Source organism: Mercenaria mercenaria, chromosome 13, assembly GCF_021730395.1.
Source record: "Mercenaria mercenaria strain notata chromosome 13, MADL_Memer_1, whole genome shotgun sequence".
Classification (NCBI taxonomy): Eukaryota; Metazoa; Mollusca; class Bivalvia; order Venerida; family Veneridae; genus Mercenaria; species Mercenaria mercenaria.
The window spans coordinates 75047981-75074874 of NC_069373.1; the positions used below are offsets into that span (position 1 = coordinate 75047981).

The 26894-nt window shown below is 36.0% G+C and overlaps 1 protein-coding gene across 1 annotated transcript; it reads left to right on the forward strand.

Moving 5' to 3' along the window:
* On the forward strand, nt 1-26894 carry LOC128548045 (pyruvate dehydrogenase E1 component subunit beta, mitochondrial-like). Its single transcript, XM_053522344.1, is given in 13 exon segments — nt 1-53; nt 6616-6675; nt 7433-7543; nt 16602-16664; nt 17498-17533; nt 19155-19217; nt 21854-21898; nt 22448-22625; nt 23678-23788; nt 24341-24432; nt 25569-25604; nt 25606-25711; nt 26421-26894. Coding segments are annotated over 13 exon segments (1083 nt in total). The 5' UTR covers nt 1-20; the 3' UTR covers nt 26570-26894.

Below are 26894 nucleotides of genomic sequence, written 5' to 3' on the forward strand. Positions count from 1 at the left end.
GTCATTCTGGTGTTTTCAAAATGGCGACTGTGATCTTCAGAAATCTCAATCAGGTAGTCTTTTGATAATTGTGGTTTGTTAATTGATGTGATCGCATGATTTTGGATTTTAGTGACACAAATGATATTTGTTTTAACTGTTGCAGTTGTAAACATTACTCGGCAATCTTTGGTGGAAGAGAAAATTACATAAAATCGTGAATGAAAACCGTATTCGTTCTATTTACTTTCGTACCCGACTGCATATGGTGTGAAAGAAATAATTTTATTTCCTATATTTTCGAAATAAAAGGTAAAAGGCAATATCCGGTAACAGTCCCCTGAATGAACAAAAAAGGAGTTAAGAAATACCAGTCTTCCCACTACATTTTTTGGCCAGGTAACTTTCGGAAAATGTGCATGGATTTTGGACATGCTCTGTGGTTGAACAAGCAATGATTCTTGTAAACATGATGAATCGATAGGAACCAGGAAATAAGTAGGAATAAGACATAATTAGGGAAGGACACCAGTATTGGTACAGTACCAAATAATCACTTCAAAAAGTACCTGTATAGTGGTAGGTGTCCGGTAATATCGCGGGTTCCCTCATATCGCGGTAATTTCCCTTTGCCGGAATTTCTTCGCCGAGCAGCACCGCAGTGACTTACATTTGTAAACCGGTACCACAAGATTTTGTTTATAAACATTTTTTGCAAAATTCCATCGTAAATGGGAAGTATCCCCACATCACTTATTACCGGTGGTTACCTATTACCGGTGCAATCCAAAATTCTCGAATATTTACTTCCTGAAGAGCACTTCCGGAATCCTTTGTTTACAAAATTACACGACTATTCGTCAATTGTATTTTCCGTGAAATATGTCCTTCCTAAGGGTAAGTTATTTATTTATTCTATATGATTTGATAGAAAATATGTTTTTCCAGTGTACTTTACTGATAAACTTCAATAACACTCGATGAATTATGAATAATTCCCCAGAAAATAAGTGACAGAAGGAGTTTCCTCTTGTAAATGACGTCATCAAGCACTGCCTCACACATGCGCTTTTTGGCGCCCTTTTTGATGAACAATACTACTGGACTAAACTTCCGACTTTTCATTGTTAAGAACTGAGAAATCAAATTTCATTCAATATTGTGTGCATGTTATGCATGTGGTAAGTTTTTTTGTTTATTTCATTACAGTTACAAGCTAAAGTGTGATAAGTTTAGTCATTGGACACATCTGAAATACTGCTGTGCTGTGAAGTTTTTAAGGAGTCATGATGAGTTCTTTAAATCACCACTGAATGTGATAATTCTGGTTTATCTGTGATTTTGACAAAAAAAGGGACAAAGTGCTGTTTGTGATATTATTCATTTATTTTATTCATGTTATATGTTATAATATACTGTTCTTTTCCACAGCAGATTAAATAATCCAGTAGCCAGAACTTTAAGCTGTGTTTACTTGTTATTTTTGTGTTTCTGGATGGAAGTTTAATGCAGTAGCATTATTTCCCACAATTCCACCGGTAATAGGTAGCTGTAAACATCCAAGATGGCGACCATGGTAGGTCAAAACATGACCTATTATTGACGATAATTCTGTTCCCAGGTGAATAAAATTAACTTTCAATGAAAAGAAAATACTTTTTTCTTGAAAGTGAGTTTAATTTTAGTAAGCATATGAATCAAATGTCATGCATTGTGGAATATCAATCATTAATACATCGGTAATTGGTACATCCAGGATATTACTTAGTTTTATCGCAACCATTCAATATCTCAAAATTATACATCTGCTCATTTCCCCTTCCCTCCAAAAACGCTTTTTATTTAAATTAATCTAGATCCACATTCCATAACCAGGACAGCTTCAGAAAGTTCGTCTGATGCATTGTTTTTATGAATGAAATTGTTGCGGTCACATGATGACGCAAGTAGCCATGTCCCGCAGCTGTAAAAGTCAAATACCGCGATATTTGAGAACTATGAGATTGTTAAAGTAGGTCAAATAGGGCTGACATTTTATTGTGTTGTTTTTTACACATTCTCCACTGGCTGAGAAAAAAGATGATTTGCAAGTTATAACAGACAGTGGGTTTAAAGTTTTAAGGTTTCGAAGGAGGCCTTGAGAAACAAAAATCAAACAACACCAAATCATAGAAAGAAAGAGTTGTTTGACATGAAAATTGAACAGCATGTAAAACATGTATATTACTTTACGAAACAAGTGTCAGTATACTGATATAATCATTGAATTGCGGAAAAGGGCTGCGTAAAGGGGCTCCACTTCCGGACAGTTAAACGCCTTTAAAAACTCACTATTTTCAAAGAACTGTTACACATGTTTGTTTTGATGCATTTGCAATAGCGTGCGAGTGGTGAAATTTCACGTAACAAGGTGGAACATAGTTTTCAGCAATTGTTTATCTTTTTTTCTTTTACAAATGGCATTCATTTTCAAAGGGAGACAACTTTTTCTCAAAGATTACTTAAAATAATCAGAAAAAGTTGTTTCCCTTTGAAAATGAATGCCATTTGTACTTAAAATAATCGGGAACAGTTGTCTCCCTTTGAAAATGAATGTCAAAGGATACAAGAATAATAAACCTTGTCCGGAGCATTTCTTCTTCATTCATAGAGGGATTTTGATATAACTTGGCACAAATGTTCACCACCACGAGACGGAGTGTCATGCGCAAGATCCAGGTCACTAGGTCTAAGGTCAAGGTCACACTTAGAGGCCAAAGGTCAGATACAAGAATGACAATGCATGGAGGGATTTTGATGTAACTTGGCACAATTATACACTATCATGAGACGAAGTGTCATGCGCAGTTCCCTTCTTTAGAATTACTTCCCTTTGTTGTTACTTTAAATAGCTTTTATTGTAACTTTTTCATTACTAGTCGTAGGGAAAAATTGAGACCACTTTTCTGTAGTACAACATGCATGCTATATCCAATTTTGAGGTGTATTTTGACCAATCTCTACCTGATAAAGATTTTTGTATGGACTTTTTTTAAGATTAACTTCCCTTAGTTGTTACTATAAATAACTTATATTGTAACATTTTTATAATTGACCGTAGGGAAAAAACAAGACCACTTTTCTGTGGTACAACATAGATGTTACTTTCCAATTTTAGGTGTATTTTAAGGTATCTCTACCTGGTAAGGAGTTTTTTTGTGGACTTAGAAAAACAAAAGACTTACAATGATTACTACACAACCACAAAATTAAAAGTCCATTTGCAAATACAGGTGCTAGAGTAAAGAAATTTGCTGTGACGGGCGTATATTGTCACATTCTGGCACTCTTGTTTACTCATATATCACACCAAATTTTCCTATATAAATTACTTAAATAGGTGTATTTAATACTAACCAAATCATTGCTTATGTGATGTACTATATAGCATGGTATCGTTAAAAATACTGTATCGTTTCATTGGTATCGGTATCGGACTACTTCGTCCTTAATGATATCCAACCCTAGACATAATACTTATACTGTACCATGAATAGGTACAAATTTCAATATTTTTTAAGAAAAAATCCTCCAGGAAGATCTTAACAAGCTAGAAAAATGGGAAAATGAATGGGACATGGAGTTTAACGTTTCTAAATGCCAGGTACTATACATCACAAAAACAAGGCTGTCATAAAAACCAAATATTTACTCCATGGACATATTTTAGAATCAGTTCCCAGTACAGAATATCTTGGTGTTGACTTAACCGCAGATCTAAGTTGGAATACACATATCACTAGAATATCTTCAAATGCTAATATAACTCTTGGCTTCATAAAACTCGTCCGTTCGCAGTTGGAATATGCATCTACCATCTGGCACCCATACCACAACTTGTCCAAGCAAACACACACAAAATAGAAATGGTTCAGCGTCATGCACTTCGATGGGTCTGACACAGGTGATTTCTCACCTCTCTCCAGTGTTACTGAAATGCAAGGAAGACTGGGTTGGCGCTCTCTTGAACAAAGAAGATTGGATTCCCGCCTTGTAATGTTTTATAAAATCTACCTTCATCTTGTTGCCACCAATCTCCCGACTTACATTCAAGTAATCAAGTACCATCTAGATTATCTAGACAGATGCACACGTATAGTTTCAGACAAGTGCAGGTCACATCTGATTACCACAAATTTTCATTCTTTCCACACTCAGTTGTATTGTGGAATAACCTGCCTAGCCACATAGTTACTATCCCTGACCTTGATGCTGTCAAGGTGGCTGTGGCAACCACCCAGTAGTGAGTACTAGACCAGAGAGCAATGTTTTTATCTTTATCTTTTAATGCTTGTTCTTGCTAATCACACTTACCATGCTAACGTTCATTTAGTGGTGACATTAGCCTATTCTCACCTTAACTGATGTTGGACCCATCAGTCTTTTAAAACTCTTTCACCGTAACTAACAAGCTGACGCGCTACCCATGTCTTTAACACTCGAAAGAGGAGTTGACATTATTATATAGATAGATAGAAGAAACAGGTTTCCTGTTTTCAAATTTCAAAAAGGAAAATATACACCTTTCAGTTGTTGTTCTTGTGCTATGAGTCTGTTATTTCTTAAAATAGTGTTATTTTGCACAGTAGTGCATAGCTATACTGTAAATCATGTGTGTAGTCTAGTATTTGAGTGTAAAATACACGAATACGCTTATCTCAATATCTGGAGCATTGAAAACAAATGGTTTTTACTCATTCTGATTCAGTTTTTCAGTTAACGTAACTTGCAATAAATAGAAAAAGATTTGATGTTTCATACCTGTGCAGAATGGATTGAATTTTTTTTAGCTTTACTTAAAAGTATTTTTCAATAAAAAGTTTGACTACAATGTATGTTTTTGCAGTTTCAAGCAAAATAGCCATACTTAATGTGTTTTGGGGATGTATTTTGGGGGGATTTAAAGACTCTTCATGGTTAAGTCATTTCATTTATATACAGTTTAGGGTACAGTTATATATCCTACTAAGTTTCGCCTTTTTAAGGAGGTAGGTTACCTTGTTTCAAGGGTAAATTCAGATTAGTTGAACCGCAGCATCTTTTTGTATTTCGTGTAATATGAAGTTTTAACTGCTAAAATCTCAGTTTCGTTTGTCTCTGTCTCTTCAAGTTCAATTTTTATCCAGGTTTGAAGAACATGACCCTCCAAAGATATTTCATATTAAAAGAAGAAGGAAAATACGGATATTTAACACTTTTCAGTGTGTTTTAGTTTCATTGATATCCGTAGAAGTCAGCATAATCTATAATTTTACTGGTATGCATGTTAGCTTTCTAATATAAGCTTAAAATGTATATGTCGCGGGGCTCGTGTTTCCATGGTAACGCATTTTCTCTCATTTTTAAACAACTATGTATAAAAAATAGGGGTTTTCGACGGCTTCAGTGCCATTCTTTTAATGACCAACATGGAATATTTGGGTAATATTATTAGCAAAATACCAAGCACTATACATGGTACCCTATTTTTCTTAAAGTTTAAAGTAACCATGGCAACAGAGACGTTTAAATGGCTTATATCTTGCTTTTTGTCGTAATTTCTTATAAAATAATATTGAATAAGATTATCTTTCTAGTTGATGTAGCTTTAAAACATATTATTTCTAACGTAAGTTATATTTTCGTGTTATCTGCATTTATTCAAACAAATTTCTAAGCTTAGAATACTTACAGCAGTACCCCTCGTCTGGCATTTTTCATGGAAAAATCGTTCAGATTGCTACTATTATTCTCATGGATATTGTTGAAATGAAAATAAAAAGCCGAAGCCGTGTTTCTTAAAGAGACTAGTGTCAACGCTTTTGAATTTTACATTTAGATACATAGGTCACGGGCTTCGTTTCCATGGTAACATCAATTCAATTCAAGAAACCACAATTGTCTACTGAAATTTGAACAATTTTAGATCTTAGTTTTAGTATATAAGTAACAAATTATCAACGGAACCTGAGAAATAGGTATTACAAATCAAACTGCTAGATTTTTTATTTGAAAATGGCCGTAACAAGTAACCTCTCTCCCAACTATATTCCAAATAACATTGGTTACCATCATCCATTTTCTTACATTCCGCATAATATTTCAATATAACTACATAAAAGAAGCAAAATATTAATTATTATTCAGAGCAAAAGACTCATAAAACATATTTCAGCAAATAATGGTTATTTGAAAATAGTTTGAATAAAGAAAATGCACAGAATTACGTACTTTCAAGAAAAAAGCTATTAATTTTGCGCGGTAACTGACACGTAACGTCATGACGTCAATGACGTCATTTTAAGGTAACATTGTTTTGAAGCGTTTCTGCGGCAATATATTCATTATTTCTGCATTATTAAACCATAAAGCGTCAGATCGAATACAGGTCTATGATTTGTTTTCAGAATAATGAATATACAAACACATTTAGTTTGTCGTAAACGTCGTCGTAAATCGTCACGTTAGTTTCAGGTTGGACATGCGCACATACAAATATAAAGGTAACCTACCTCCTTAAGGAATATTTTTTTTTTCACCTTTAATTGGAACCAGTTAAGATGAAAGTCACTCTGAGTCTCATACTGTTTAACTCATAGTTAAACTTTTGTATTTCAGCCGCAGTCACTGCAGAAGATATCAAGATGTTTCAGTCTTACAGCAAAAAATATGGCACAGGTAAACCCTTAACATTGATTATACAATCATGTTTTATGAAAAAAAGCTTAGATAGTACATCAGTAACTGTTTACAGAAAACAGTCATGCCCAAAGTTAAATAACTTATGGCTTGTGTATCCTATTCAAACATAACACAAAATAGGTTTGAGAATGTATAAGAAATTTAAATACTGAAGCTGTTTTAATGGAGAATTGAACAGAAAATCTGTTTTCTTCAATGTTTTTAAACTATGGCAGGTGCACAATTACACGGTTGGTGCACCCTATATATTGAAATCAACCAAAGATGAAATATATGGTGCACTGACCATGTATTTCATTCACGTGTGACAGGTTAAAAACAATTGGTAAAAGGACAGCTTTAGGCTAATTCTAAAAAATCTCTTGCATATGATTTCATTAAACCTGTTTTCAGTTTATGTGGATAGTCGTTATGTATACTTTTGCAGGATTTTAACATGTTTAAGAGAAATATAACATTTTACTGTAGTAAAATTATCAACTCATTTAACTGTAACACACACTTGTTATTTCTATATATAAAATGTTATAACTAACAGGTAAGATGTTCTATGGTTAACATGGAGATCACACTGGAGTCCGTTCTGCATCTCATATGACAGAACTTGTTTCTCCATTAAATTGGTTTATTAATTTAAATTAGATTTAAGCTTTCTTTGTAATCATTCTTATATAGAAAAGATTAGATTAAACTAAGCCATGTTTATTATTTATAAATATTTATTACTTTTCAGACAATGACTGTGAGAGATGCATTGAATGCGGCAATGGATGAAGAGATTGAGAGAGATCCTAAAGTATTCCTGCTCGGTGAAGAAGTTGCTGAATATGATGGTGCCTACAAAGTAAATTGACATTCGTTTTGTTTTAGCTCACCTGAGAAAAAGTGCTCGAGGAGCAATTGTGATCACTCTGTGTCTGTTGTTGTGCATTGTGTGTTGTGCACTGTAGTGTTAACACTTCAGAGGTCCCAATTTTAGCCCAATTGTAATGAAATTTTGTCAGAATATTACCATCAATAAAACCTTGGACGAGTTTAATACCGGGTCATCTGAGGTCAAAAACTACATCTTGGTCTACTTGATTTTTGTAAAAATCTGCCGGATGTTTGTCTCTTTGAAATATATGGTTTAAAACTTGGTTACCTGAGGTCTTAAACTAGGTCACTTGGTCAAATCGTAGAAGAACTTGTTAATACTTTTGAGGCCACATTTTATACTTGATCTTCATAAAACTTTATCAAATTGTTTTTCTCTATGAATTCTAACAGGATTATTATTTGTTAATGCTCAAAATGTCACATTTTCTCCCTGATCTTCATGAGACTTGGTTGGAATGTTTGTCTGTTTAAAATCTAGGGAAAAATGGCAAATTTGGTCATTTGGGAAAAACTAGGTCATAAGATTATATCTTAGAAAAAACTTGTTAACTCTTAAAAGGCCACTTTTTGTAACTTGATCATCAAAAATCTTTGTCAAAATGTTTGTTTGTATGGAATATTGATCAAGTTCAAAAGTGGGTACCTGAGATAAAAACAACTTTGTCACTTGGTCAAGTCATTGAAAAACTTGGTTAATGTTCTACCTGATTTCCATAAAACATGTTCAAAATGTTTGTCTGTCTAAGCCAATGAAATCTAGGCCAAATAAGCTACTAGGTTAGCTGGGGTAAGAACTAGGTCAGGTGAGCCATACAGGGCCTTCAGAGCTCTTTTGTTCATGAATACTATCTTTTTCTTGAATACTGTTTTAGTATGTATAAAAAGCATTGTATCTTAATTTTAAACAAAGTTTCATGTAAATTTTTGGCAGATGATGTTCAGATTCATATAAACTAAAGGAAGAAATGCTTGAAGAGACCAAAAATCCAGGAGTTAGCACTTGTTTTCCCTAATGGCAGACTATTTTGTGCAACATGGTAGTTTTTTTTAGCTCGACTATACGAAGTATAAGGAGAGCTATCCTACTCGACCCGGAGTCGGCGTCTTTCCGCGTCTCCACCTTGGTTTAAGTTTTTTTACACTTTCTCTTTTTTCTACTTATCTCTGTAATTACTTTATGGATTTGATTCAAACTTAAAATAGTTTTTCCTCATCATCACCCACATCATCTGACAGAAGGGCCATAACTCCAATATTTCATGATTTATCCCCCCTTTTCACTTAGATTTTCAGGTTAAAAGTTTTGATGCACTTTCACACTATCTCTGTTATTACTGAATGGATTTGATTCAAACTTAAAATAGTTGTTCAACATCATCACTCACAACATATGACACAAGGTGCATAACTCTGGCACAATTTTTTCATGAATTATTCCCCCTTTTTAGCTCACCTAAGTGAGTTTTTCTGATCACTCGATGTCCGGCATCCGTCGTCTGTCGTCTGTCTGTCGTCCGTCTGTCGTCTGTCTGTTGTCCGTCAACATTCAGCTTGTGTATGCAATAGAGGCTGTATTTTTCAACTGATCTTCATGAAATTTGGTCAGAATGATTACCTTTATGAAATCTAGGCCGAGTTCGAAAATGGCTCATCTGGGGTCAAAAACTAGGTCACTAGGTCAAATCCAGGAAAAACCTTGTGTATGCGATAGAGGCTGTATTTTTTAGCTCACCTGAGCACAAAGTGCTCAGGGTGAGGTATTGTGATCGCTCACCGTCCGGCGTCCGTCCGTCCGTCCGTCCGTCCGTCCGTCCGTCCGTCCGTCCGTCCGTCCGTCCACACTTTCCTTTAAACAACATCTCCTCCTAAACCAACAGGCCAATTTTGATGAAACTTCACAGGGATGTTCCTTGGATGGCCCCCTTTCAAAATTGTTCAAAGAATTGAATTCTATGCAGAACACTGGTTGCCATGGCAACCGAAAGGAAAAACTTTAAAAATCTTCTTCTCAAAAACCAGAAGACCTAGAGCTTAGATATTTGGTGTGAAGCATTGCCTAGTGGACCTCTACCAAGTTTGTTCAAATCATGACCCGGGGTCAAAATTGACCCCGCCCCAGGGGTCACTTGATTTTACATAAGAAAATCTTAAAAAATCTTCTTCTCAAAAACCAGAAGCCTTAGAGCTTAGATATTTGACATGTAGCATTGCCTAGTAGACCTCTACTAAAATTGTTCAAATCATGACCCCGGGGTCAAAATTGACTCTGCCCCAGGGGGCACTTGATTTTACATAGGAAAATCTTCAAAAAATTTCTAAAAATAAACCAGAAGGCCTAAAGCTTAGATATTTCACATGTAGCATTGCCTAGTGGACCTCTACAAAATTTGTTCAAATCATGGCCCCCGGGGTCAAAATTGACCCGCCCCAGGGGTCACTTGATTTTACATAAGAAAATATTTAAAAAATCTTCTTCTCAAAAACCAGAAGCCCTAGAGCTTAGATATTTGACATGTAGCATTGCCTAGTTGACCTCTACTAAAGTTGTTCAAATTATGACCCGGGGGTCAAAATTGACCCCGCCCTAGGGGTCACTTGACTTTACAACGGAAAATCTTCAAAAGTTTTCTAAAAACAAACCAGAAGGGCTAGAGCTTAGATATTTCACATGTAGCATTACCTAGTGGACCTCTACAAAATTTGTTCATATCATGACCCCCTGGGTCAAAATTGACCCCGCCCCAGAGGTCACTTGATTTTACATAGGAAAATCTTCAAAAATTTTCTAAAAATAAACTAGAAGGCGTAGAGACTAGATATTTGACATGTAGCATTGCCTAGTGGACCTCTACAAAATTTGTTCAAACCTTGTCCCCGGGGTCAAAATTGACTCCGCCCTAGGGGTCACTTGATTTTACATAGGAAAATCTTAAAAAAAAATTCTAAAAATAAACCAGAAGGCCTAGATCTTAGATATTTGACATGTAGCATTGCCTATTAGACTTTTACAAAGTTTATTCAAATCATGACCCCTGGGGTCAAATTGACCCTGCCCCATGGGGTTACTTGATTGTACATAGAAAAATCTTCAAAATTTTCTAAAAATAAACCAGAAGAGCTTAGATATTTGACACGTAGCATTGCCTAGTGGACCTCTACAAAAAGTTTTCAAATCTTGTTTTTAAAGTTACTTAAAGAAAATTTCAACTATATTTTCTCATAATTCTTTTGATTGATTTCTATTATGATCTTTTGACCTTGAAGACTTGTCCTTAAGTGCAATGATAACAGGTGAGCGATATAGGGCCATCATGGCCCTCTTGTTTAACTGATCTTCATGAATTTTGGTCAGAATGATTACCTTGATAAAATCTAGATAGAGTTTGAAAATGGGTCATCTGGGGTCAAAAACTAGGTCACTAGGTCAAATCAAGGAAAAACCTTGTGTATGCGATAGAGGCTGTATTTTTCAATTGATCTTCATGAAATTTAGTCAGAATGATTACCTTGATTGAATCTAGGCCGAGTTCGAAAATGGGTCATCTGGGGTCAAAAACTAGGTCATCAGGTCAAATCAAAGAAACACCTTGTGTATGCAAAAGAGGCTGTATTTTTAGCTCATCTGATTTTTTGAAAAAAAATGATGAGTTATTGTCATCACTTGAGCGGTTGTCGGCGTCGGCGTCGGCGTCGGCGTTGCCTGGTTAAGTTTTATGTTTAGGTCAGCTTTTCTCCTAAACTATCAAAGCTATTGCTTTGAAACTTGGAATACTTGTTCACCATCATAAGCTGACCCTGTATAGCAAGAAACATAACTCCATCTTGATTTTTGCAAGATTTATGGCCCCTTTTGTACTTAGAAAATATCAGATTTCTTGGTTAAGTTTTATGTTTAGGTCAACTTTTCTCCTAAACTATCAAAGCTATTGCTTTGAAACTTGGAATACTTGTTCACCATCATAAGCAGACCTGTACATCAAGAAACATAACTCCATCTTGCTTTTTGCAAGAATTATTGCCCTTTTTGGACTTCGAAAATCAGTTTTCTTGGTTAAGTTTTATGTTTAGGTCAGCTTTTCTCCTAAACTGTCAAAGCTATTGCTTTAAAACTTGCAACACTTGTTCACCATCATAAGTTGACCCTGTACAGCAAGAAACATAACTCCATCCTGCTTTTTGCAAGATTTATGGCCCCTTTTGGACTTAGAAAATATCAGATTTCTTGGTTAAGTTTTATGTTTAGGTCAACTTTTTCTCTTAAACTATCAAAGCTATTGCTTTGGAACTTGCAACACTTGTTCACCATCATAAGCTGACCCTGTACAGCAAGCAACATAACTCCATCCTGCTTTTTGCAATAATTATTGCCCCTTTTGGACTTAGAAAATCATTTTCTTGGTTGAGTATTATGTTTAAGTCAACTTTTCTCATAAACTATCAAAGCTATTGCTTTAAAACTTGCAACAGTTTTTCACCATCATAAGTGGACACTGAACATCAAGAAACATAACTCTATCCTGCTTTTTGCAAGAATGATGCCCCTTTTTAGACTTAGAAAATCATGGGTAGGACAATATTTCTATTACACAAAAAAAATCAGATGAGCGTCAGCACCCGCAAGGCGGTGCTCTTGTTCAATTGATCTTCATGAAATATGGTCAGAGTGATTGCTTTGATGAAATCTAGGTCGAGTTTGAATATGGTTTATCTGAGATCAAAAACTAGATCACTAGGTCAAATAAAAGAAAAAACTTGTGTATTTGATAGAGGCTGTGTTTTTCAGTTGATTTTTATGAAATTTGGTCAGGATGTTTGCCTTGATGAAATCTACATCGAGTTTGAATATGGGTCATCTGGGGTCAAAAACTAGGTCACTAGGCCAAATTAAAGAAAAACCTTGTGTATGCGATAGAGGCTGTATTTTTCAATTGATCTTTATTAAATTTGGTCAGAATGATTGCCTTGATAAAATCTAGATCGATTTTGAACACGGGTCATCTAGGATCAAAAACTAGGTCACTAGGTCAAATTAAAGAAAAATCTTGTGTATGCGATAGAAACTGTATTTTTCAGTTGATTTTTATGAAATTTGGTCAGGATGATTGCCTTAATGAAATCTAGGTCGACTTTGAATATGGGTCATCTGGGGTCAGAAACTAGGTCACTTGGTCAAATCAAAGGAAAAACTTTTGTATGTGATAGAGGCTGTATTTTTAGCTCGACTATTCGAAGAATAGTCTGCTATTCTACTCACCCTGGCGTCGGCGTCACACCTTGGTTAAGTTTTTGCATGCAAGTACATACAGTCATCAATGAAAGGCATATAGCTTTGAAACTTATTTCTTCTTTTTCTAGGTCAATTACCAACCTCTCTGGGTCAAGTCCCATAACTCTGACATGTATTTTGAGCAAATTATGCCCCCTTTTGGACTTAGAAAATTTTGGTTAAAGTTTTACATGCAAGTTACTATCTCCAAAACTAATGCAGATATTGATTTGAAACTTCACATGTGTCTTCGGGGTTATAAAACTAGTTGATAGCAGCAAGTCCCATAACTCTGACTTTCATTTTGGCCAAATTATGCCCCCTTTTGGACTTAGAAAATTCTGGTTAAAGTTTTGCGTGCAAGTACATACAACTATTTCTAAAAGGCATATAGATTTGAAACTTATTTTTTCTTTTTCTACATCAATTACCAACCTCACTGGGTCAAGTCCCATAACTCTGACATGTATTTTGAGCAAATTATGCCCCCTTTTGGACTTCGAATATTCTGGTTTAAGTTTTACATGCAAGTTACTATCTCCAAAACTAATGCAGATATTGATTTGAAACTTCACATGTGTCTTCGGGGTTATAAAACTAGTTGATAGCAGCAAGTCCCATAACTCTGACTTTCATTTTGGCCAAATTATGCCCCCTTTTGGACTTAGAAAATTCTGGTTAAAGTTTTGCGTGCAAGTACATACAACTATTTCTAAAAGGCATATAGATTTAAAATTTCTTTTTTCTTTTTCTAGATCAATTACCAACCTCACTGGGTCAAGTCCCATAACTCTGACATGTTTTTTGAGCAAATTATGCCCCCTTTTAGACTTAGAAAATTTTGGTTAAAGTTTTACATGCAAGTTATTATCTCCAAAACTAATACAGATATTGATTTGAAACTTCACATGTGTCTTCGGGGTTATAAAACTAGTTGATAGGATCAAGTCCCATAACTCTGACCTTCATTTTGGCCAAATTATGCCCCCTTTTGGACTTAGAAAATTCTGGTGAAAGTTTTGCGTGCAAGTACATACAGCTATTACTAAAATGCATATAGATTTGAAACTTATTTTTTCTTTTTCTAGATCAATTACTAACCTCACTGGATCAAGTCCCATAACTCTGGCATCTATTTTGGGCAAATTATGCCCCCTTTTGGACTTTGAAAATTCTGGTTAAAGTTTTACATGCAAGTTTCTATCTCCAAAACTAATGCAGATATTGAATTGAAACTTCTCATGTGTCTTCGGGGTTATAAAACTAGTTGATAGCATCAAGTCCCATAACTGATATGCATTTTGGTCAAATTATTCCCACTTTTGAACTTAAAACTCTTTTGATATTTAACTTTTTTGGGTAATATTTTCCTGCTTCTGGGTCAATATTTCGAATAGTCGAGCTTGGCTGTCTTACGGACAGCTCTTGTTTAATTGATTTTCATCAATTTTGGTCAGAATGATTGCCTTGATAAAATCTAGGTTGAATTTGAACATGGGTCATCTAGGGTCAAAAACTAGGTCACTAGGTCATATCTAAGAAAATGCTTGTTTAATCTCAAGAGACCAATTTTTGGACCAATCTTAATGAAAATTGGTCAGAATATTTGTTTCCATGAAATCATTAGGCCAAACAAGTTTTACACTGTTATGGTGTGTTTCTTAGGTGAGCGACCTAAGGCCATCTTGGCCCTCTTGTTACTTAGAATTTCAGGTTTAAGTTTTGATGCACTTTCACTCTATCTCTGTTATTACTGAATGGATTTGATTCAGACTTAAAATAGTTGATCAACATCATCACCCACATCATATGACAAAAGGTGCATAACTCTGACACAATTTTTATGCCCCCGGCATCTACTGATGCGGGAGGCATATAGTGATTGTCCTGTCGGTCTATTCGTTCGTCCGTCCGTACGAGGTTAACCAAATGGGACCGTTTCGTCTAGCATCAATACCCCTTACTAGAATGACTTGATACTAATGCAGATGTGACCTGTGATCATTCCTCATCTTCAGACATTACCTGACCTCAGTTTGGCCTTGACCTCATTTTGGACTTGTGTTGCTTTATATGGGTCATCTATCGGTTAACCAAATAGGACCGTTTCGTCTTGGCATCAATACCGCTTACAAGAATGAATTGATACTAATACAGATGTAACCTGTGACCATTCCTCATCTTCAAACATCACCTGACCTCAGTTTGACCTTGACTGTGACCTCATTTTGGACTTAGGTTGCTTTATATGGGCCATCTCTTGGTTAACCAAATAGGACCGTTTCGTCCAGCATCAGTACCACTTACAAGAATGAATTGATACTAATACAGATGTAACCTGTGACCATTCCTCATCTTCAAACATCACCTGACCTCAGTTTGACTTTGACCTCGTTTAGGACTTAGGTTGCTTTGCATCGACAAGGATGCCACCGGGGGCATCAAGCGTTTATTGAATGCAGCTCCTTGTTGCATGAATTATTCCCCCTTTTTACTTAGAATTTCAGGTTAAAGTTTTGATGCACTTTCACTCTATCTCTGTTATTACTGAATGGATTTGATTCAGACTTAAGATAGTTGATCAACATCATCACCCACATCATATGACACAAGGTGCATAACTCTGGCACAATTTTTATGCCCCTGGCATCTACTGATGCGGGAGGCATATAGTGATTGTCCTGTCCTTCCATTCGTTCGTTCGTCTGTCCGTACAAGGTTTACCAAATGGGACCGTTTCGTCTACCATCAATACCGCTTACAAGAATGAATTGATACTAATACAGATGTAACCTGTGACCATTCCTCATCTTCAAACATCACCAGACCTCAGTTTGACCTTGACCGTGACCTCATTTTGGACTTAGGTTGCTTTATATGGGCCATCTCTTGGTTAACCAAATGGGACCGTTTCGTCTAGCATCAATACCGCTTACAAGAATGAATTGATACTAATACAGATGTAACCTGTGACCATTCCTCATCTTCAAACATCACCTGACCTCAGTTTGACCTTGACCTCGTTTTAGACTTTGGTTGCTTTGTATCGACAAGGATGCCACCGGGGGCATCAAGTGTTTATTGAACGCAGCTCCTTGTTTCATGAATTATTCCCCCTTTTTACTTAGAATTTCAGGTAAAGTCTTGATGCACTTTCACTCTACTCTGTTATTACTGAATGGATTGTTGTTCAACATCATCACCAACACCATATGACACAAGGTGCATAAGTCTGGCACAAATTTTTCATGAATAATTCCGCCCCTTTTACTTAGAATTTTAGGTTAATTTTGATGCATTTTCGCTATATCTCAGTTATTATGAAATGCATTTTATTCAAACTAAGTAGTTGTTCTACATCATCACCCACATCATATGACATAACATGCATTCCTCACCAACATTTAATGAATTAATCCCCCATTTTGCTTAGAATATACTTATATAGTGTTTTGATACACTTTATCTTTACCTCTCTTATTACTATATTTTTGACACAGACTCTGTCTGTTGTGCAATATCTTCATCCACCATAATGATTCGAGTCATTAAACATTCCAGTGACAGCTCCAGTTTCCTCAGATGTGCCTAGTTTCATTATCAAGCATCGAAATAGTCGAGCGTGCTGTCTCCTGCGACAGCTCTTGTTCTCTTTGTTTTTGCATTGTCTGTCTTCACATCCGTCAATCTGCAGTCATGTCTTCATTATGGTTAGTTACATATGAGTGAAAATAAGCAGTCATATATCTTATTTCAGGTTTCAAAGAATCTCTGGAGGAAATATGGAGATAAGAGGATTATGGACACACCTATCACAGAGGTAATCATATCATACACTGAACATGTCCCGAAATCGTGGTGATAGGTGTCCTTCGGGAATTTTCATTTTACCTGTACTGTATTATAGATGTTCTTTAAAGGAGCGACCTACAGGAGTGTGTCAGTATCATTATTCATGTACACCACTCACGGGTAAACTAAAAGAGTGTTGGAAAAAATACAGAAGTCTGGTTACAACTGCATATTTTACATAATGGCAGTGTCCTTAGATCTTTTAACACATTCTCTAAGCCCGAGAAGTGTTGTTTTTTTTTTCATATAGAAAATTATGTACATTAAACACACTTAATTATTGTTATATGGTGTTACTGTGATTCAGGTATTATCCATTATTTCAGTTAATCTTAAAAAAAGACAGTAAAAAGTTTAAAATTGTCAGACTGGATTCCAATGTTTTCCTCCCCATACATTGCCAGGAATCTGATATGAGTGTGAACTGTTGATTCCACCTCTTGTTTATTGCCACTGCAAAACATACATGTAACAAATGTAAGATATTCTTACTTTCCCTATCAAAGATATGATCTTTGTTTCTATTGGTTTATTTTTAGAAAAAAGTAGTGCCAATCATGAATGCATAGACAGTTTTTACTGTCAGAGGTAGTCTTTCATGATCTATGCAGAACAATTTAGTAACGATGTTCATGTCTGTAATAGACTGAAACTACATATTTTTCCTGAAAGAAGTTCCTTAATTTATCTTCTAGGCAGTGCAGTATTTATTAATTATGATGATTAAAACTTTCTTCACAATTGAGCTGAAATAGATTTATAGTTTGTAAAAACTAACAAGAGATACATTTGTAATTACAGATGGGGTTTGCTGGAATAGCAGTTGGTGCAGCTATGGTATGTCATTATTTTGCCTCTGTTTTCCTTCCATTCAGCAAACTCTTAAATATTTTAGATGTATATTTTTATGGTCCAGGGAAAGTCAGGGTAAAGGGCATATTACTTTTGCATGGCACTTTCCGAACACTGCACCAGGACTTCAGAACTTCAATGTGTAGTACTTATTAGTACCCTCGACTTTGGGGTCACAGGTAAGTAGGTCACAGGGGCCAGTTAACTTTTTGCATGAAGGCACTTTTACTTGCGAACCACTGCACCCAGGACCTTCAAACTTCACATGCTGATAGTACTTATTGAGTATACCACCCTACTGACTTTGGGGTCACCAGGTCAAAGGTCAAGGTCACAGGGGCCAACGTTAACTTTTTGCATGAAGGCCTTTTTACTTGCGAACCACTGCACCAGGACCTTCAAACTTCACATGCTGATAGTACTTATTGAGTACACCACCCTACTGACTTTGGGGTCACCAGGTCAAAGGTCAAGGTCACAGGGGCCAACGTTAACTTTTTGCATGAAGGCCTTTTACTTGCGAACCACTGCTCCCAGGACCTTCAAACTTCACATGCTGATAGTACTTATTGAGTACACCACCCCTACTGACTTTGGGGTCACCAGGTCAAAGGCCAAGGTCACAAGGGCCAACGTTAACTTTTTGCATGAAGGCACTTTACTTGCGACCACTGCACCCAGGACCTTCAAACTTCACATGCTGATAGTACTTATTGAGTCACCACCCCTACTGACTTTGGGGTCACCAGGTCAAAGGTCAAGGTCACAGGGGCCAACGTTAACTTTTTGCATGAAGGCACTTTACTTGCAGACCACTGCACCCAGGACCTTCAAACTTCACATGCTGATAGTACTTATTGAGTACACCACTCCTACTGACTTGGGGTCACCAGGTCAAAGGTCAAGGTCACAGGGGCCAACATTAACTTTTTGCATGAAGGCTCTTTACTCGCGAACCACTTCACCCAGGACCTTCAAACTTTACATGCTGATAGTACTTATGAGTACACCAGCCCTACTGACTTTGGGGTCACCAGGTCAAAGGTCACAGGGGCATGTTAACTTTTTGCATGAAGGCATTTACTGCGAACACTTCACCCAGGACTTCAATTCACATGCTGATAGTACTTATTGATACACCACCGTACTGACTTTAGGGTCACCAGGTCAAAGTCAAGTGCTTCGGGGGCATTTGTTTAAAACTTAGGTGTCAAGAACTCAGAAACCAAAATATACCTTTAAAAGTACTTTGAAAAAAAACAGCCCAAACAGATTAATGTAGTTCAGTGTTGAAATAAATCTTGTGTAAATGGCAGAAGAGAGAACAACTTTATTTTGATATATCTGATGTAAATTTTTGCCTACTAATAGATGTAAATTTACTTCTGAAAATTTAGCATGTCAGTATATTCTCACCATTAGTGTCAACTTTTATAAAAGATTTATAAAAAAAATTGTATATTGTCATAGGAATTTATTGACACATTTCTTCCTGAAAGCAACATTTGATTTATGTTTAATATTTTATAGATAGTTTTGCTAGAGAAGAAATGCAGAAATTAAATGTGAAATAATCAGTGTATGATTTTTCTTTGACATTTTTCAGGCAGGTCTAAAGCCAATCTGTGAATTCATGACCTTCAACTTCTCAATGCAAGCTATAGACCAGGTAGGGTAAATTATACTATTGCATTGTAGGTTTTGTGTTTTTTTCTGCTTTAAGGGTTCTAAAAAATAAGTACTGTGAAATTAGTGGCATTCTCTGGACAACTTTTTGTGGGTTTTGTGATTGCATCAATCCACGAAATGAAATTCCAACAAACTAGCAAAGTTTCCATTGTATTATTTTGGTAAGTGGAAATCAACACAATAACATGCCAACGAAATAGCCATTTTTAGGCAAAACCGGAAAAAAGTTTACCTACTAATGTAAATGATTACACATTGTATTGAATTATTTGGTTCTCATTTTCTGTTAGTATCTGAAACTTTTCCGGGTCTGTCTCATCAGTGTTTTATTTATGCTTTCCAGACAGATATTCTGATCTCTTTTTAGCTCACCTGTCACAAAGTGACAAGGTGAGCTTTTGTGATCGCGCAGTGTCCGTCGGTCGTCCATCCGTCCGTCCGTGCCTGCGTCCATAAACTTTTGCTTGTGACCACTCTAGAGGTCACATTTTTCATGGGATCTTTATGAAAATTGGTCAGAATGTTCATCTTGATGATATCTAGGTCAAGTTCGAAACTGGGTCACGTGCGGTCAAAAACTAGGTCAGTAGGTCTAAAAATAGAAAAACCTTGTGACCACTCTAGAGGTCACATTTTTCATGGGATCTTCATGAAAGTTGGTCAGAATGTTCATCTTGATGATATCTAAGTCAAGTTCGAAACTGGGTCACGTGTGGTCAAAAACTATGTCAGTAGGTCTAAAAATAGAAAAACCTTGTGACCACTCTAGAGGTCACATTTTTCATGGGATCTTTATGAAAGTTAGTCAGAATGTTCATCTTGATGATATCTAGGTCAGGTTCGAAACTGGGTCACGTGCCGTCAAAAACTAGGTCAGTAGGTCTAAAAATAGAAAAACCTTGTGACCTCTCTAGAGGCCATATATTTTGAAAGATCTTCATGAAAATTGGTCAGAACGTTCACCTTGATGATATCTAGGTCAAGTTCGAAACTCGGTCACGTGCCATCAAAAACTAGGTCAGTAGGTCAAATAATAGAATAACCTTGTGACCTCTCTAAAGGCCATATTTTTCATGGGATCTGTATGAAAGATGGTCTGAATGTTCATCTTGATGATATCTAGGTCAAGTTCGAAACTGGGTCACGTGCTGTCAAAAACTAGGTCAGTAGGTCTAAAAATAGAAAAACCTTGTGACCTCTCTAGAGGCCATATATTTCACGACATCTTCATGAAAATTGGTCAGAATGTTCACCTTGATGATATCTAGGTCAAGTTCGAAAGTGGGTCACGTGCTGTCAGAAACTAGGTCAGTAGGTCAAATAATAGAAAAACCTTGTGACCTCTCTAAAGGCCATATTTTTCATGGGATTTGTATGAAAGTTGGTCTGAATGTTCATCTCGATGATATCTAGGTCAAGTCCGAAAGTGGGTCACGTGCTGTCAAAAACTAGGTCAGTAGGTCTAAAAATAGAAAAACCTTGTGACCTCTCTAGAGGCCATATATTTCATGACATCTTCATGAAAATTGGTCAGAACGTTCACCTTGATGATATCTAGGTCAAGTTCGAAAGTGGGTCACATGCCATCTAAAACTAGGTCAGTAGGTCAGATAATAGAAAAACCTTGTGACCTCTCTAAAGGCCATATTTTTCATTGGATCTGTATGAAAATTGGTCTGAACGTTCATCTTGATGATGTCAAGATCAAGTTCATAACAGGGTCATGTGCGGTGAAAAACTAGGTCAGTAGGTCTAAAAATAGAAAAACCTTGTGACCTCTCTAGAGGCCATACTTGTGAATGGATCTCCATAAAAATTGGTCAGAATGTTCACCTTGATGATATCTAGGTCAAGTTTGAAACTGGGTCACGTGCCATAAAAAACTAGGTCAGTAGGTCAAATAATAAAAACCTTGTGACCTCTCGAGAGGCCATACTTTTCATGGGATCTGTATGAAAGTTGGTCTGAATGTTCATCTTGATGATATCTAGGTCAAGTTTGAAACTGAGTCAACTGCGGTCAAAAACTAGGTCAGTAGGTCTAAAATTATCAAAATCTTTTGACCTCTCTAGAGGCCATATTTTTCAATGGATCTTCATGAAAATTGATCTGAATGTTCACCTTGATGATATCTAGGTCAGTTTCGAAACTGGGTCATGTGCGGTCAAAAACTAGGCCAGTAGATATAAAAATAGAAAATCCTTGTGACCTCTCTAGAGGCCATATTTTTCATGAGATCTTCATAAAAATTAGTGAGAATGTTCACCTTGATGATATCTAGGTAAAATTCAAAACAGGGTCACGTACCTTCGAAAACTAGGTCAATTGGTCAAATAATAGAAAAACCTAGAGACCATATTTTTCAATGGATCTTCATGAAAATTGGTCAGAATTTTTATCTTGATAATATCTAGGTCAAGTTCAAAACTGGGTCACATGAGCTCAAAAACTAGGTCACTATGTCAAATAATAGAAAAAACGACGTCATACTCAAAACTGGGTCATGTGGGAAGAGGTGAGCGATTCAGGACCATCATGGTCCTCTTGTTTAACTACTTCCATATTTCACAAGTTTTGTTATTACCAGTATGATATTAATAATTTTCATTGTTTCAGGTTATAAATTCTGCTGCAAAGACATACTACATGTCGGCTGGAAAAGTAAGTGTACTTTCTTTAGCTATTTGATCACTGTTCTACATTATATGTATATGATAGGGATCATAGGGTCATGAGGTCAGTCATGAGTGAGGGGTATGTTCTCTGTAACCATTTCTTAGATGACATTGTGCCTGAATTCATTCGTCCTGCACCTCTGATCCATGTGGAGAAGCTGGCAGCTACTTATGGCAAACAGACTTGTACAGATGCAGAGAACAGGAACACTAGTTAGATTTAACTGCCCACCATTACATGATTAAAATACGATGCTAGACCTAAACAACAAGTGACAGGATCTTTAAAGTGTTTTGTAAGCAGATTTTCTGAAGGTAGTCCTGCTTATTTGATAGTCTTGAAGTCAGGTTGTTACATAATTGATCTGGAAGTATATGTTATATTGCTTTATATATAAAGCTTTAATGAGAGTTTTCAAATGTACATTTGGAAATCTACTTATTGCTAGACAGTGATGTTATTTTGATGACTGAATGTAGCATTTCTTATTCTGGCTAAAATACTTTATTTCAATCTTATGATATTATTTGTCAGGTTCCAGTACCAATAGTATTTCGAGGACCAAATGGTGCGTCAGCTGGTGTGGCAGCCCAGCATTCTCAGTGTTTCGCTGCATGGTATGGTAGCTGTCCCGGACTCAAGGTTGTCTCCCCTTACTCCTCTGAAGACAGCAAAGGTCTGCTGAAATCTGCCATTAGAGATCCAAACCCAGGTATAATTACAGACTATTTGTTGAACAAATTGTTTTACTTTGGATTAGTTTTTGTCGAACCCGCTTGCGGTGAGCTCGATATAGTCGCGCCACTTTCGATGTGTGTGCGTCCGTGCATGCGTGTTCGTCTGATTTTTTCAGAACCATAACTTTGACATGCATGGACCAATCTTGTTTATAATTGGCATGAATGTTTACCTCAATGAGAAGCATGTCATGTGCAAACCCCATGTTCCTATCTCAAAGGTCAAGGTCACAGTTGGAGGTCAAAGGCCAAACTGAAGTTTGTCCGGAGCATTTCTTCTTCATGCATTGTGGGATTTTGATGTAACTTGGCATGAATGTTTATCATTATGAGACTGAGTGTTATGCACAAGAACCAGGTCCCTAGATCCAAGGTCAAGGTCACACTTGACAGCTGGCGGGCTCAACATTCTGCCCGTGGGCATACAAGCATTCTTATACACATTAATTACCCCTCATCACACTGTATCTTAACCCTCATTGCTTGGAGTTATTTACCCATCATTGCACACAGTTCTTTACCACTTATTATTATGGGTTCTTTACCTTTCATCACTCGGGGTTCTTCGCCCCTCATTGTTTAGTGTACTTTACCCCTCATCGCTCAAGATTCTTTACCCCTACTGTTGAGGATTCAGGTGTAAATCTATGCCTGAAGTATTGTGTGAAAAGGCATGTGGTTTTCTTCCTTTGCCATATAAAGCTGGAACACCACCATGTAACTTAAAACCCAACAAAACAAAAAAATCTTACTTTTCATCTGTTTATCCAGCAATATACTACATGTCTTAACAAAGTCTCCTTTAACTTGATATTGCCATATCTAGGTTGTTGTTTTTCTCTTTTTTTCTAATAATCATGCTACAGATAAATTGCTACCAAAGTTGAGTTATTAATTGATTGTGTTAGTAAAGTTTTGGTATGAAAAACACTAGTTTTAAAATAGTTGGAAGACATTTCCTATAGATTGATGCTTTTATGTATAAGTTATGATTAATGATGATTGAACTATATATTTTTGTTTGCAGTGATAGTTTTAGAAAACGAGATTCTGTATGGTGCAGGTTTTGAAATGTCCGACGAAGCAATGAGTAAAGATTTTCTAGTTCCAATTGGAAAAGCCAAAGTAGAAAGACAAGGTAAGAATGATAGAATTTTATTCTGCAATTATGTATGGTGTAGGTTTGATGGGTCAGATGAAGCTGTGTAGATTTTCTGGCTTACCTGTTGGTAGATGAAATATTTAAGCAATAAAACTTGATATGTTTACAGCCTGTATACGTTGAGTGAAACTTTCTGTGGCCCTCTTTGAAGAAGAGGTTTTATATTATTTTGCTTATTGCTGGTCTGTTTGTTTGTAGAACATTTGGTTTCCAACCAATAACGAGAGAATGTTTAGTCTCACAGTGGCCAAACTTTATAGGATGATTGCCTGTGGTCAGTAGGTGGCATGTATTATTTTGGGGATCAGTAGGTCAAAGGTTTTAGCTTTCCTTTCAGTCAACAATTGCAGAAAAAAATTATAATGTAAAAAAATGAACTCAGCAAGTTTTTAATACATTATCATCTTTTACATGCAAAAGCTAGTATAATTTATGTTTACATTATTTTTATTGTTGTTTTAGGATTTGATTGGTACAATATTATATAAATGTATGTCAGTAGATAATGTTGGATATGTTTTTGAACAGGCAAACATTGTACAATAGTGGCCCACTCAAAGTTTGTTGGTACAGCGCTAAGTGCTTCAGATGAACTGGCAGGTATTGGTGTAGAATGTGAGGTATGTATTTATTTATTCTTCAGAAACTACCTGGAGACCTCTGCTGATAAGCAGTAAAGGTCACTAGGTTCATATTTTTCTAAGGAATTGAGTGTCTTTGGGAGGGTTTATGACTAATGTAAAGCATGGCTTTATCTGAAATAATGTCAAGTAATCTCCATCACTGAAGCTGAAAGGATGTCATGTGACCTTAACTGTTGTTACAGGAAATCAAATAAATGAAATGATACACAAAATTAATAGATAATTTTAATAGGCATTCTTTGACAAATGTCTCTATGATGGACAAACTACTTGTCAATGAGCCATTAACATCATAGAAATATTTTCTATCCTACAGTAATAAAACTTAGAAGTACTGAAAGTGTTAATGTTGTGCTGATGAACCACTTTTATTCTAAAACACTTTATGTAAAATTGCTAGGTTGTATTTTGCTATCTTTCAGAGCATGTTGGGAATGTAAATCTTATAAAATTAAAGAAGACTTAATCACTATTTTATTGTTTGCTTGCATGATGATTATATCCACCTGAACAAAAATCAAATGCTGCAGATTCAAACCTTCCAAAATATTCAAGGGGACGTCTCTGCTAGAGTGGTTTACCCTTAACCCTTAGCCTGCTAAATTTCTAAAATGGACTTGTCCATCATTCAGTTTGGGCCATACCACTTATTATTCAAAGGGGTGTTCACTGAAAATTTACTGACTGAATAGCCAACAGTGCAGACTATGATCAGCCTTGGTCTGCACTGGTCGTAAAGGCAGAATCACTTGCCGCCAGCAGGCTAAAGGTTCAGATTGCTGACTTTGAATCACTAGCCCCTTACCTCACTTGGATGTAGAAATCTTTATGTGAGAAAACCATCCAGCTGGCATATAGAAAGTCAGTCGTTCTACCCAGTTACGCCTGAAAAAGTTGACTAGGGACAGGACACCTGGGGCTTTCCTTCACAATCAAAATCAGGAAAACTCAACATATTACCTAAATTGCGTTGATGTTACTCCAAACCCAGTGCAAACATAACAAACCAAAATGTTCATGGGCATTTGACATTAAATTGAATAAGTTTCAGCAGTTTTATTTTTTCATAGTTTGGACTTAGAAAACAATATATTGTTTTCAATTCTTTGAAGGTAATCAATATGCGGACAATTCGTCCAATGGATGAGGGAGACCATTAATAAATCAGTGATGAAAACAAACCATCTTGTGACTGTAGAAGGAGGCTGGCCGCAGTTTGGTGTTGGTGCAGAAGTATGTGCCAGAGTTATAGAAGGTAAATAAAATCAAAATTCTTCTACTTTCTTTTCTTGGGAGTAGAAATTCTTTCATATATAGGAAGTCATCCCACTGGTTAAGAAAAGGTCATTGGTTCTACCCAGGTGCTCAGACTGAGAGGGGAAGCTAGGGTATTCCTCTGTCAAAAGCTGGAAAAAATCATGATATGACACGAGTTGAAATGACTCAAAGCCAAACAGAAGAAAGTTCATCAATTCTAAAGCATTTTAAGGTGCTTTACCTTTTTTCAAAACATTGTTTTTGCTTTTTACAGGGATATTTGTGCAAAAAATCATAGGACCTGTGTTCACAATGATAAAATACAAAGTTAACAAATTTTAAGGGTTTAATGTTACCCATCGAAAAAATGTGAGGGAATCTGTTCAAGACATAAAGAACTTTTATCTTGCTTGTTTGTATGGGGAGTTTATTTGTAGTTTTAATGATCTTTCTATATATTATAGATTATTAAAGCTAAAGGGATGAAAAAATGTTTAGTAACTTTTGGTTCAAGTTTTGCTAGGATTAAATCATGTGAGGGAGCTGCTCAGCTTTCCAAATGAGGTCATTATTTTTACAGGCTATTTCCATGGGAAAAATTTCCCTGTTTAGAATGTGTTTAGAATAATATCACATTGTGCTTTGTAGTCACCTATTTACAAGATAAGAAGTTTATTGACACTACTATTTTCGTTTCATATTTTCAGGTCCAGCCTTTAATTTCTTAGACGCTCCAATCCTCAGAGTTACAGGCGCGGATGTTCCAATGCCGTATAATAAAACTTTAGAAGAAAATGCTCTACCACAAAATGTTAATGTAATAAGATCTGTGAAAAAAGTCCTCAATATTAAGTAAAATTTTGGCAGCAAATTAGACTTAGACAGAATGGTAGATTTTGGACTGAAAAATTAAAAATTCTGATGGTTTATTGTGAAAGAAACTGCCTGTGTTGTGTATGTCTTGTGGAGATTTTTAAAAATATGAAGAACTGAAGGTTTAGTAGAATTTCGTTACTGATTGGTTGGAAAATCCTGTTTGATTTCTTTAAGAAAATTTTAGAGAAGAATTTACTTTTGCACTCTTAAGAACTTTTGAACCTCGTTCCAGCGACATCCGAAGTTAGGACGAAGCTTAAGTGCTATAAGTTATAACATAAATTCAAGATATAGAATGAATTTTT